Raw genomic sequence first — 13,836 nt, 5'->3', positions numbered from 1 at the left:
TTCCACTTGAGAAGCTGCAAGATTAAGGCGCCGTTTTTTTGGGGGAGGGTAAACACCAGCATTGGAGTGTGGAGAGTAGCCAACATCATTCGGCAAGAGAGGTCTTTTATTCCCAAATGAAAAATCATCAGATGGATGGCCAGGGGATCTAGTCATCATTTCAGAGTAATACGAGGCTACAGAATGATGACGAATCCAAAGATGTCAAATACACATTAGAGGAGACAGATGTATCGAGTGAGGAGGAAAAACAGGAGGAACCCCCCAACAGAGTCGAAGGAGTCTAAGTTGGATTGAGAAGTAACCGGCGAAATAAATTTAAGCTCCCCATCAGGGATAGATGTATGACCAAGATTATTTGGAAAGGTAACATCAGGGCCTAGGTCTAGATGTGGGTCCAGATGCACCGCCGAAATAACTTGATCATTCGAAATGAAAAACATTGATGGATTGGAAGAGCTTGGGCAACACAAAATCTCATTATAGACGGCACTTATTCGTCTATAACTAAAGATGGCCCAAATACAATACCACATTCCTAATAGGACAAGTAACAAGTGGGGTGGTGGGGACAAAATATGTCGTCACTTTCAAGCTATTTGACCCGTCTTTAGCAATCAAAGGAATTAATGACAGCTATGTTATTGACCCAGCTAGCGGTTTGGGGACCGCATATGAAACTGTTACGATATTGGAACTTGCTTTGATGGAGCAGAAGAGTAACCCGTTTCACCATTTTCTCAAAAATGGGGGGATCATGAGGCATATTATAGCCGAAGAATGAGGATGATGATGAAGAAAAACGAAAGACGGAAGATGAGGACCTCGAATCTTCGACCTCAGGGGGTTTCTGTGAAAGTAGTGTTGATCGTGGTAGTGAGGAATCGAAGTTTTGGAGGAAGCCCCAAGATGGATTTATTGTAGTAAGGCACTTCATGGGGACCGTAAAAGATAGTGTAGCCATTTCCCTGCAAATTTGTCAGCCTCAGCGCCGGCTACATGAGTCGACAAAATGAAATACGATGACCTACGACACTACAACGCTTACATATACACGGAAGATATTTTCATAGCTAAAAGAAATCCAACGATGCCTACGACCTTCCAATGTAAAGTAACAGCCCGGAATAAGAGGTTTAGTAAGATCGACCCAGACACCTCGCATATTGTCGAGGGGGGAGTAATTCTGGGTAACTCTCCTCTTCCATAATGGGGCCAACATGCTCGAGAAGGTGAGCTGCAACAGAAGTATGAAGATATTGCATGGGTAAACCGTGCACCTTAATCCACAAAGGGGGGAAATGGAAATATATATCCTCAGGGATGGCGTCCCATTTAATTCGTCTTAAAACCAGTACATTTCCTTCGATATTCAAAACATGCATCCGCTCTAAGTACTTAAGATCAGCTAAGTTACTACATTCAAACAAGTAATACGGATAACAAAACCGAAGTTTTACATTTTCTCTGGTAGTCCAGTTGTAGGTAACATGCTCGAGAAGGACATAAAATACACTAATCTGTTGCATCTAAAATACCAAATTCATTCATTTTGGCAGATACTTGGCAATCCGCGTGAACTTGGCAACCCGCGTGAACTGTGACGGCTTCAAAAATGATAAGGCAGGCTTCAGCTTGGTCTGCAGTATCAGTTTGTTCTCCAAACTTTTTGTGGGAAAATATATGGGGGGAACAATGGGAAACAGAAGATGCTTCCCCCCCTCTGATATTTTAGCACTTGTCTGCAAAATCAAATCAATATTATCCAAAGAAAAAATCCCAAATAAAAGACGGGAAATAAAAAAAAAATTGTTACCATACATTACTGAAGAGTGAACACATCTATGATGGCAATTACAGAAAAAAAACTGAGCCACGACAAAATTCTCGCCAGGTTATAGCGAGAAAGGCCATTCATTCTGGGTTTCATTCTCTTGGAAGTGAGAATGAATAATTATCCAGATCAGTCTATAGTAGCAGCAATGCATTCAAAGGAGAATAATTATGGCGCCAAAGGTATTATCACATCATTAACCAAGGCTTCACCTGAGTTAAGCTCAACTAACCAAGGTAAGGGTGGACCAGGACAGGATCAGCACATACCATGTGAGGAATATGATGCATTCACCTGAAGTACAAGGAAAGGGACAAATGACAGCACCAGAATCCATTCCACCTTCTCCTATGGAATAAATCCGTTGCAATCTCACAGCTAATGCATTAGTTTAATTACCTAATTACCCTTGTTTGCTTAGGCTCCAAGCTAATCTAGTCCATAAATATCCAAGAGTGATGTAATGGGGAAATTATTCAGAGAACTAATGAAATCATCCCGTGTCTTATTCTCTGTTCATTTTTGCTATAGGGACCAGGTACCTTTTCTGCAATAATAGCTACTGCATTCCATAGTTTCATAAGCCTATCAATTCTCTGAATTGAAGAGCTTTTATCTTATTTTAGCTTACTGCCATTTCTGTCCCTACTTTCTGCTAATCATTGTTTTCTAATTTATTTGCAGTATAAACTACGAATACAACACATCAAAGATCAAATTAAGATGAAATGCTAGGAACAAACAAACAAGAACTAACCTTAAGAGAGCCGTGCAAACTTGACATTAATGATAACTTCTTTTCAATAGCACTCTTTAGACGAGCTGCAAAGGAAATAAACGGAAAAGTTTGAGGCAATGCCCCTACTACCTCAACTTCCTCAAAATGAAATTGATTCATTATCATCATCACTTATCTGCCTAAGCTAAAAGGCTAAAAGACGTAATAAGGACTATGGTTAAAAGCCAAGTAATAACAAAATACCTGCATCCTGCGGGTCTAGACTGGGGATGAGCCTGGTACACCATACACAAAAAATAAATAAGTAGATGGCACACCATAAATAGCATCATCGACTACACAAGAAGAATACTTGGCAGTACCTGTAAATATCAGTTCGGTTGAAATCCTTTCTATCCAATAAAAGGGGCAAGATGCTGATTAGTGAGATTCCATCCTTTTGAGAAGTATACTGATAAATCAATGCATCAACTCAAGTTAGGAGAAATTTAGTAAATAAGAGTAGATAAGAAAAAAAAAAGTAAAATACACTACTGTATCTAATAATATCCCAGAAATTGAGGACTTAAGTGGAAAGATTTAGGTATGACTTGTGATGACAAATATCCACGAATGAACTTGCAAAATGCACACACAACAATATTCGTCGAACAAAAAAGTGAAAAGCAAAAAATTAAGAGAGTTGTTTACTAACATTATGCCAGTCTGGGCGTGGCACACCATCATCAAGAGGAGCATAATTTATCGGGCCAGCTTCAAAAAAACTGAAAGGGAGCAGCTTGTGTAACCGAAATCGCTGGAAAATCAGTATTATATTTAAACAAACCTTAAATAGTAATCAGGAGAACAAACTCCTAGCTTCCTGCGAACAACTTCACGAAGGAAGAAATCCACTTCTAGATATGATTTCTCATAAGATTCCATAGAGTTAGGCATCACCTTTATTGAGAAAATGGTGAAACTTAGTTACTCGTTAGTGATTCTAATATAAAGCAAAAGTATGACCTGGCAAAAAGAACATGTGACTAGAGAACATACACAAAATTCTTGAAGCCTTATGTATGCTGCAATCTCATGACCAACCACAGCAAAAATATCAAACAATAAAGACAGCTGCTGCTTTTTGATATCTGTATTATTCACCAACGGATTCAATTCACGCTTGAGCTTGCTTAACAAAGACACCCCGCTTCCTGGACATGACAAGAACAGCTCGGGAACAGCAATAAAGAGTGCGGCTAACTTATTCAATTCGTCCTCGTGTGCATATTTGACAAATTTTTGCCTGACCGGTGTTGTATCTTGCATATAAAGTACAAGCATCCTTATAACTTCCATACTACCCCTCTGTAATAATAGCTTTATAAAATGGGTCATGAATACATTCAACAAAAGAAAAGAAAAAAAAAGACAAAACAAAGAGGATAAACGTACGTGATGATAGCAAAGCCAAGTAAGCATCTCAAAGAGTGATCTCCGAGGAGGAGAATATCTGGGTAATGTAGGAATATAAAGAGCTAAATTAGATTATATGAAAACGAAACTAAAGGAGTTGCGTGATTCCGTGTTTGTCACTCTATATTACCTGATAGGTTGGAAGATGCAGTCAAAAGGGGTGAAATGTTTAACATTCTGTCCGAATAATTTACCATCACAGGTGACATCAACTTTGTCACCCCTCTGAAGAAGATATTTGGTCAATCTAGGAGCCTGGTAGAGAACGGCAAGATGAAGTGGAGTCATTCCATCCTTGAATAAATCTTCCATATCAAGAATACCTTTAGTTTCACCATTGAAAACCGCAATAGCAATTTCCACAGCGTCATTTACAAATAAAGTAGCTGGAAAAGAATCAATTTCGTATTCTCCCAATCCTTTGTCCTTGATGACCCTCATAAATACATCTTTATCATCATTTTCCAAGGCAGATATCAAACTTTCTTCACAAAGGTTGGACTTCCAACGGGGATACATAATAGGCTAAACAAGACAACAAACAGACAACACCTAGTTACAAAAAAAAGTCTTACTCGTATGATATAAAATTAGAAATTCTTTGTTAATAATATTAATCAGAAAGATTTGATGAGTAATTGTAAAACTAGAAATAGCTAGAACATATGCTATAGTAGATTACCAAGACACAAACATGAAATATTCTAGGAGCTCCTTGTATGGCGTGGAATTTGTAAGCCGACATACCAATGCCTATAAATAGGCTCGTGTACTAATCAATTGTATCAGCAATTACACAAGCAATACACATAAAACATTAACATTAAACACACTACACTCTCCACTAACAACAAACCTTGCCCACATTAACAAATACACATAATCAATATAACCAAAAACCAACATTCTTTTAGGATTTACGAGTCAACCCGATAACGTACCTGGTCCATGCCGAGATAATATCAGATGCAAAAGAGATCTGTAAGGTACCACCGAAAGAAGGTGAACATGATAACATAATCAACAAAAAAAATTTATCAAACCAAATATAATCTCATAAGATGATGATGATCAGGGGCGGATTTACAGGGGGTGATAGGGTCCTGTTGCTGGCAGAGATGAACGATGGATCCACGACTCTTAAGTTGATTGAATCATTGATTCAATTCAGGGAAGCACGAGAAGAATGCGAGAAGATAAAGAGGGAAATGACAGGAGGATTTCTAGGGTTTGACTTGTTTATTCGGGTACGAGTTTTACTCTTTCATGGACGTAAATGACCATAATACCCTTTTTATTTTAATGATTTTCGTTTTAATACCCTTTTTTCGTTCTCTCTATCTCTTTCATTTTCTCCTTTCTCACTTTAACTACCACCATCCAACCACCACTACCCGTCTACCTGTCAGCCACCATTCACCACCCTCACCGCTGCCTCCCTTATGCCACCGACCGTCTTGACAATCTCCTCAGACAATAAAAAACAAAATACAAAACATTTAACAAAACAAAAAATTGAAAATGAAAAAGGGAAAAATCAAACTAGCAGAAGGAGAATAACGTAGTAACATTGTCTTCAATTTCTTCATGTAATGCCGATAATGGTTTTTAAATGTTTCACCGAGACTCAGACATTGGGCAACAACATTAAACAACATTATATGTACACTGTATACTCTTTCATGTTCGTCACTCACCCCAATGTCGGAACGGTTTAAACAAACCCTAAATTAATTACTGTAAATCAATTCTTTAATTTGATACTTCTATAATATAATTGATAAAATTAAGAATTAGAATTATTACTCGATCGATACGAGAATTATTGTCCATAATTGTGTAATTTGACGGATTTGACTAATTTTGTGGATTTGATTAATTTTGTGAGGGATAGAATTAGAGAGTTTTTTTTTTTTGTTTCTAGGCAAAGGGCATGCAATAGAAAAATAATGGAAAAAAGTCCATGAAAGAGTAAAACTCGTCCATGAATGAGCAACTACGATTGGGATTTAGATAAGATTTCCTACTCTCCTATAAGACCGTCTTATGTTATATAGGACGGGTCCAATAGGATATGTTAGCCCAACACTAACCTTTTTGTGTAGATGATTCCGTAGATTAGCTAAAAAAACGTATACGCATAGAATACAAAAACAGTAAAACGTATATGGTTGAATACAAAAACAGTTTTCTTCCTTTTTTTTTAGCAATAATCGTGGGAGAGGGAGAGGGATGGGGAAGCGGATTTGTGCAAAATTTGTGATTTTCATCATCTGCTTGCAACAAAAGACCAATTTAATAATCAAATTTCTAGATCAGAAGCTTATAAAAGGAAGAGTAATCATAATTTTAAGAGCAACAAATTGGGGAAAAACAAAGTTGATTAAACAATGGCCATGAAGAATGATGAAAGACATGTTATTGGAGTTAAATCATGCGGTGTGCAATCCATAGGTGAAGGTAACAAGCATCTTTGTGATTCATGTTGTTTAATTGGTTGATGATTGGATAACTATGAAGTGAAAACACCCTGATTTATTTTAGAAACCCGACATTCTACTTAATTTTCTAATTGTATGGTGAATCCAGTACCATTAAAGTTAAGAACTTTTTTTTTTTTTTTTTTTTTTTTTTTACTTGTCAGATTTTAAAACTTTGTTGTTTATGGTCTCAAACTTTTCAAATTTTAATTTTAGCACTTTCTAGTTTTACACGAGAAGCTAATGTTTTAGGGGTGAAACCTATGTAAATTACGTAAATCAATTTTACGATAGGTGAAAATTTTTTATTGTAAAAACTTTAAGGTTTACTTTAGAAACTTAATATTTTATATTGATCTCCTAACATAACTAAGTAACTGATAATGTTATGTTCAAAACTGATAATTTTATGGTGAAAACTAACGTAGATTAATTTACATTGAAATCCTATAATTGTAGTTTGAATTCTCGATGTTGAAGCTAACATAGCTTAAGATTGGCTAATTTTTATATACAAAACTATCTTTTTTAATTTTATTGAAGAAAATGTAAATTTTACTTTAGAAACTTAATGTTCTTATATTGGTCTCCTAACATAGGTAAGTAACTGATAGTGTTAGGTTAAAAGCTGATATTTTTGTGGTGAAAACTAATGTAAATAATTTTACCGTGACAACCTATATGAGTAGTTTAAAAACTCGACGTTTGATGTATTTTCTTAATTTAGTATGTTGCAGCTAACATAACTTAAGATTGACTAGGTTTATGTACAAAACTTACCTTTCTTAGGTATAAAGTCCTAGTAAAGATACATAGTTTGATACTCTTAATGGTAGGGTAAATAAAGAACATTTAAGTTTGAGAACATGGCCAATTTGATAGTTTTATGTACAAAACAGATGTTTTTATATGTTATAAACTTAATGTTCTTATATTGTTCGCCTAACACAGCTAAGTAACTGATAGTGTTATGTTAAAAATCGATAATTTTATGGTCAAAACTATAGTAAATTAATTTACATTGAAATCTTATAATTGTAGTTTGAATTCTCGATGTTGAAGCTAACATAGCTTAAGAGTGGCTAATTTTTATGTACAAAACTAGCATTCTTAAATTTATTGGAAAAACTGTAACTTTTACTTTAGAAATTTAATGTTCTTATAATGGTCTACTAACATAGGTAAGTAACAGATAGTGTTAGGTTAAAAGCTGATATTTTTGTGGTAAAAACTAATGTAAATAAATTTACAGTGACAACCTATATGAGTTGTTTAAAAACAGAACATTTAAATTTGAGAATATGGCCAATTTGATAGTTTTATGTACAAAACAGATGTTTTTATGTTATAACTGAACTATATATTAGTTAATTTGGGAATAATTTTACTTTGAGAACCTATATTTGAATGTTAAAAATATGGCGTATTTGTCAGTTTCTTAATTTGATATTTGATGGCTAACATATCTAAAAATTGTCCAGTTTTATGGTCAAAATTGACATTTTAAAGATTTGTAGTCCAATTCTATGGACATGTTTTGATAATCTTAATTATCGGGTGAATACAGGACAATTAAAGTTGAGAACAGTGCCAAAAAATTTTGCCTAGTTTTTAAATTTTTAGTATAAATCTAGGGTAATTGATAGTTTTATGTGCAAAACTGATGGGTTTATTTTTTAAACTGGACAATAAGTTAAGTCATTTGGTATCAATTTTACTTTGGGAACCTATAGTTGTACGTTAAAAGATGATGTTTTAGTCATATTCTTAATTTGATAATTGTCGGCCAACATAGGTCAATATTGTCTAGTTTTATCTACAAAACTTACCTACGTATATTGTATACCGTATGTGTATTTTTATACGGTGAATTCATAACAGGTTGACACGTAATCAATTTTGGGTATAGTGGCTGTTGCTTTAATATATAGTATGATATGATGATGATGATGATATGATATGATATGATATAGTATGATGATATGATGATGTCTGTGGATTGGTTGTTTGATCCGTGGAAATATGCCAACTTCATTGATAGTGTCAAGTAATGTCGAGTCAATAGATTGTTTTTAATATCGTTTTAGTGTTAACTATGGGTTAATAGTTGGTATTTTGTAATAAGTAACCCAACCTCCAATTGGTTGTAATCATGAGAAACTAATGCTATTTTGTTACATAGTTTCGTAAGGAAACGCAAAGTCAAACTCGGAGCAAGTCAAACGCGATCAATCAAGGAGTCAAGGGGTACTACTACCAAGCAACAGGACCACTACATCATGGTAAACCAAAGCGGGAAGTTGGTCAAGGAAAGTCAAGAGGCAAAGGCAATTTTCGAAGCAAAATAGTCCACAGAAAACCACAGTTGTGGTTCCTTGGGATCTGGGTTGTTTTAATCCATCTTTTGTGAAATCAAAGCCTAACCCGAAAGTTTAACCTAAGAAGTAGTACAACACTATATAAGCTTACGATTTTCAGATCTTAAATCTCATCTTACTTTCATCAAGTTAGAACGTGTGTTAGAAAATCAAAGACTCAATCTTTCCCCATTTCAAGCTTTCCTTATTTTGTGGTTTATAATCACATTATGGAACGCTAAGCTTTCAATCTTGGTGTAATTTGAACTAGTGATGACATCCTAAGCATTGTAAGGTTCCTCTACCCTTTCCTATTTCCTTTATTGTAATTTCCTTTATTTAAATGTCATATTAGTTGTATGTGTGTTTGATTTGGCCAATCTTGCATGTTATTCCTCTAATTAGTGCATAATTCCTCTTTATAGCTCAGTAAAGTGGAATTTCTAGGAAGCAAACTTGTAAAGATTTGATTTTGGCTTCGAAATCACAAGTTTGTGAGTAGAAAATTATTTGTATGCTCTTGAACAATTGGCTTAGATTATTTAAAATATATCCTAGCATCCCTTGTTTGGAATTGTGCTTGGTGGTCTTAATTGGGTTTTCCTTGTGGGATAGCAACTTGAACTTTCTTAATGAAGGACCCAATATTTGGCTTAGAATAGTGGGTTTTAGTATTACATGTGGTGTATTGGGTAAAGGAAAAAAGGAGGTGAAGAATTTGTCATTAGGGATAATTACACCAAGGCCTTTTATCATCATTGTCACAATAGTAAAGTTTGAATTTTTATTATTGTTATGTTACTTTCAACCAAATCTTCCCTTTATTTGTCCTCTAATATGTCGCATCATTGTTAATAACCATTGTTTGTGAATATTATTAATTAGTGAGTCTTAGTTAGTCATTAGTGTCTTAGTTAGCTACCCGAGTCGATTAGTTCATTTTTAGTATAGCTAAACAAAATTTATTGATTTTATTAATATAATATAAACTTAATGTTCAAAAATACAATTAGGTATACTAAAACGACTCTAGATGCACCAAAACGAATACTAGGTGCATGAAAATTCTTACATGCATGAAAATGATTACTATTGGGAATACTTTCCACTTTTATTACGCTTTCCACTCCTATTACACTTTCTACCCTCATTGCTTGTTCGTTCCACCTTGACGGATTATGATGATTCTTTGAGAATGCCATATATCCTCATTGATTGCTTATAGGTGAGCTCTTTGTTGGCTAGAGCGGCTTCAAGGAGATCTACTTCCAATGCCCAATGTTTACAGTTGGCCTCACTTGCTTCCAAGGCCTCCAATGCTTCCAAAGGGTCTTTGATGAGGGTATAGCCCACATGGTCCTCTACACAACAATATATAAGGTCCATCTTGCAAAGTAAACTAAGAGAAAAAGGTGAGAAGTACCTTGAGAAAATGTTTTTCCTCAAGACAAAGAAAGCCACAACTAAAAACAATGATTGATAACAATTCAATTGAACACCGTCCCCGGCAACGATGCCATTTTGATGGGACTTGTCGCGTATGCCCTCAAACAATAATTATAATAATCTCAACAAACTACTCTTAGTAGAGCGGTAAGTAAAGGTCGGATCCCAAGAGATGAGTATTGAATTAAGCTATCAAATGCAAGTAATTATGCCTTAGTGTCTAAATTTGATTTGAGTTGAGGATGTAATCTAAACTACTTAACAAAGGAAATGTAAACAAATGGAAGGCAAAACAAGATAGATAAATGGGTATGTAAACAATTGATAGAAGGTACTAGGATGTCATGGTTCATATGGGAATCATGGTGAGATCACATAAATAAGTTACATAGATGGAAACAATTTATTATTGTAAATATTAGAGGTGGCAATCGGGTCAGTAGTTTCAGGTTTGGGTCGGGTCATATCGGTTTCGGGTCATATCGGGTCAGCATACCCTTTCACGTCAAGTCGGGTTCAGGTCGTTATCGGATCGGGTCATTTCGGGTCAAATGTTGTATCGGTTCGGGTCGGGTTTGGGTCGGGTCATTATCGGGTCCGGTAACTTAATCGTATTCCTATAATTTTTTACCATTAAATTTAGTTTTTAAACTATTATTTCGTTTAATTACTTCTTTAATAAGTTAAACATATCATTCTAAACATAAAATCACTTTCATTTTGATCAAAATTAAGCTTAATAATTGTCGGGTCATCAATTTAATCGGGTCAGCTCAATATCGGGTCGGGTCTGGGTCGGGTTCAGGTCACTGATAATCGGATCGTGTTGGGTTACGGGTCTTCATCGGGTCGGTTCGGGTCGATTTCGGGTCACAATTTTTTCGGGTCCTATCGGGTCGGGTTTGCTCGAACTCAGGTCGGGTCAACTTGCCTTGTCGTCTATGCCCTCAAACAATATTTATAATCTCAACAAACTACCCTTAGTAGAGCGATAAGTAAAGGTCGGATTACAAGGAACGGGTATTGAATTAAGCTATCAAATGCAAGAAATTATGCCGTTGTGTCACAATTTGATTTGAGTTGAAGATGTAATCTAAACTACTTAAAAAAGGAAATGTAAACAAATGGAAGGCAAAGCAAGATAGATAAATGGGTATGTAAACAATTGATAAAAGGCACTAGGATGTCATGGTTCATAAGGGAATCATGGTGAGATCACATAAATAAGTTACATAGATGGAAACAATTTATTATTGTAAATATTAGAGGTGGCAATCAGGTTAGTCGGGTCGGGTCACGTCGGGTCGGTTCATATCGGGTTCGGGTCATATCGGGTCAGCATACCCTTTCAGGTCAAGTCGGGTTCGGGTCGTTATCGGGTAGGGTCATTTCGGGTCAAATGTTGTATCGGTTCGGGTCGGGTTTGGGTCGGGTCATTATCGGGTCCGGTAACTTAATCGCATTACTATAATTTTTTACCATTAAATTTAGTTTTTAACCTATTATTTGGTTTAATTACTTCTTTACTAAGTTAAACATATCAATCTAAACACAAAATCAGTTTCCTTTTGATTAAAATTAAGCTTAATAATTGTCGGGTCATCAATTTAATTGGGTCAACATCGGGTCAGGTCAATATCGGGTCTGGTCTGGGTCGGGCTCAGGTTATTGATAATCGGATCGTGTTGGGTTACGGGTCTTCATCGAGTCGGGTCGAGTCGGGTCGGTTTCGGGTCACAATTTTTTCTGGTCCTGTCGGGTCGAGTCAGACTTGCCTTGTCGTCTATGCCCTCAAACAATATTTATAATCTCAACAAACTACTCTTAGTAGAGCGATAAGTAAAGATCGGATCCCAAGGAACGGGTATTTAGTTAAGCTATCAAATGCAAGTAATTATGCCTTAATGTCACAATTTGATTAGAGTTGAGGATGTAATATAAACTACTTAACAAAGGAAATGTAAACAAAAGGAAGGCAAAGCAAGATAGATAAATGGGTATGTAAACAATTGATAAAAGACCCTAGGATGTCATGGTTCATAAGGGAATCATGGTGAGATCACATAAATAAGTTACATAGATGGAAATAATTTATTATTGTAAATATTAGAGGTGGCAATCGGGTCAGTCGGGTCGGGTCACGTCGGGTCGGGTCATATCGGATTCGAGTCATATCCTTTCAGGTCGAGTCGGGTTCGGGTTATTATCGGGTCGGGTCATTTCGGGTCAAATGTTGTATCTGTTCGGCTCGGGTTTGGGTCGGGTCATTATCGGTTCCGGTAACTTAATCGCATTACTATAATTTTTTTACCATTAAATTTAGTTTTTAACCTATTATTTGGTTTAATTACTTCTTTAATAAGTTAAACATATCAATCTAAACACAAAATCACTTTCATTTTGATCAAAATTAAGCTTAAAAATTGTCGGGTCATCAATTTAATCGGGTCATCATCGGGTCAGGTCAATATCGAGTTGGGTTTGGGCGGTTTGGGTCACTGATAATTGGGTCGTGTTGTGTTATGGGTCTTCCTCGGGTCGAGTCGGGTCAGGTCGGTTTCAGGTTACAATTTTTCGGGTCTTGTCGGGTCGGGTCAACTTGCCTTGTCGTCTATGCCCTCAAACAATATTTATAATCTCAACAAACTACTCTTAGTGGAGCGATAAGTAAAGGTCGGATCCCAAGGGACGGGTATTGAATTAAGCTATCAAATGCAAGTAATTATGCCTTAGTGTCACCATTTGATTTGAGTTGAGGATGTAATCTAAACTACTTAACAAAGAAAATATAAACAAATGGAAGGCAAAACAAGATAGATAAATGGGTATGTAAACAATTGATAAAAGGCACTAGGATGTCATGGTTCATAAGGGAATCATGGTGAGATCACATAAATAAGTTACATAGATGGAAACAATTTATTATTGTAAATAATTAGAGGTGGCAATCGGGTCAGTCGGGTCGGGTTTGTGTCGGGTCACGTCGGGTCGGGTCATATCGGGTTCGGGTCATTTCGGTTCAGCATACTCTTTCTGGTCGAGTCGGGTTCGGGTCGTTATCGGGTCGGGTCATTTCGGGTCAAATGTTGTACCGGTTTGGGTCGGGTCATTATCAGGTCCAGTAACTTAATCAAATTACTATAATTTTTTACCATTAAATTTAGTTTTTAACCTATTATTTGGTTTAATTACTTCTTTACTAAGTTAAACATAACAATCAAAACACAAAATCACTTTCATTTTGATCAAAATTAAGCTTAATAATTGTCGGACCATCAATTTAATCGAGTCAGGTCAATATCGGGTCGGGTCTGGGTCAGGTTCAGGTCACTGATAATCGGGTCGTGTTGGGTTACAGGTCTTCGTCAGGTCAGGTCGGGTCGGTTTCGGGTCACATTTTTTTCGGGTCCTGTCGGGACGGGTTTGCTCGGACTCGGGTCGGGTCGAGTCAGACTTGCCTTGTCGTCTATGCCCTCAAACAATATTTATAATCTCAACAAACTACTCTTAGTAGAGCGATAAGTA

At 36.1% G+C, this 13,836-nt stretch overlaps 1 protein-coding gene across 5 annotated transcripts; it reads right to left on the bottom strand.

Annotated features, from left to right (window-relative positions):
- Positions 1 to 1,293: 1,293 nt before the first annotated feature.
- LOC141638935 (uncharacterized) lies at positions 1,294 to 5,269 on the bottom strand. Of its 5 annotated transcripts, XM_074448111.1 has the most exons (12): positions 5,116 to 5,214; positions 4,970 to 5,007; positions 4,711 to 4,781; positions 4,159 to 4,553; positions 4,008 to 4,065; positions 3,612 to 3,920; positions 3,400 to 3,512; positions 3,268 to 3,337; positions 2,936 to 3,024; positions 2,817 to 2,848; positions 2,592 to 2,656; positions 1,294 to 1,742 (listed from the first exon to the last, which is right to left on the bottom strand). In XM_074448111.1, the coding sequence occupies exons 3-12, from the start codon at positions 4,771 to 4,773 to the stop codon at positions 1,548 to 1,550; spliced, it is 1,389 nt and encodes a 462-aa protein (XP_074304212.1). In that variant the 5' UTR covers positions 4,774 to 4,781; positions 4,970 to 5,007; positions 5,116 to 5,214; the 3' UTR covers positions 1,294 to 1,547. The 5 variants fall into 5 exon arrangements, with proteins under 5 accessions (XP_074304212.1, XP_074304211.1, XP_074304214.1 ...); XM_074448110.1 differs by having other exon boundaries at positions 4,970 to 5,269; XM_074448113.1 differs by lacking the exon at positions 4,711 to 4,781 and having other exon boundaries at positions 5,116 to 5,221.
- Positions 5,270 to 13,836: the final 8,567 nt, after the last annotated feature.

Source organism: Silene latifolia, unplaced genomic scaffold (assembly GCF_048544455.1).
Source record: "Silene latifolia isolate original U9 population unplaced genomic scaffold, ASM4854445v1 scaffold_235, whole genome shotgun sequence".
Classification (NCBI taxonomy): domain Eukaryota; kingdom Viridiplantae; phylum Streptophyta; class Magnoliopsida; order Caryophyllales; family Caryophyllaceae; genus Silene; species Silene latifolia.
Note: the sequence above shows the minus strand (reverse complement) of the source record. Positions and strands in the feature narration are given on the sequence as shown.

Excerpts from the sequence above, each read along its gene's own strand:
- LOC141638935 (XM_074448110.1), bottom strand. The coding sequence starts at position 4,773 with ATGTCGGCTTACAAATTCCACGCCATACAAGGAGCTCCTAGAATATTT. Across the intron at positions 4,554-4,710 it reads TATTTCATGTTTGTGTCTTG|CCTATTATGTATCCCCGTTG; the intron begins GTAATCTACTAT and ends TGTCTTGTTTAG. Across the intron at positions 3,513-3,611 it reads TAAGGCTTCAAGAATTTTGT|GTGATGCCTAACTCTATGGA; the intron begins GTATGTTCTCTA and ends TTCTCAATAAAG.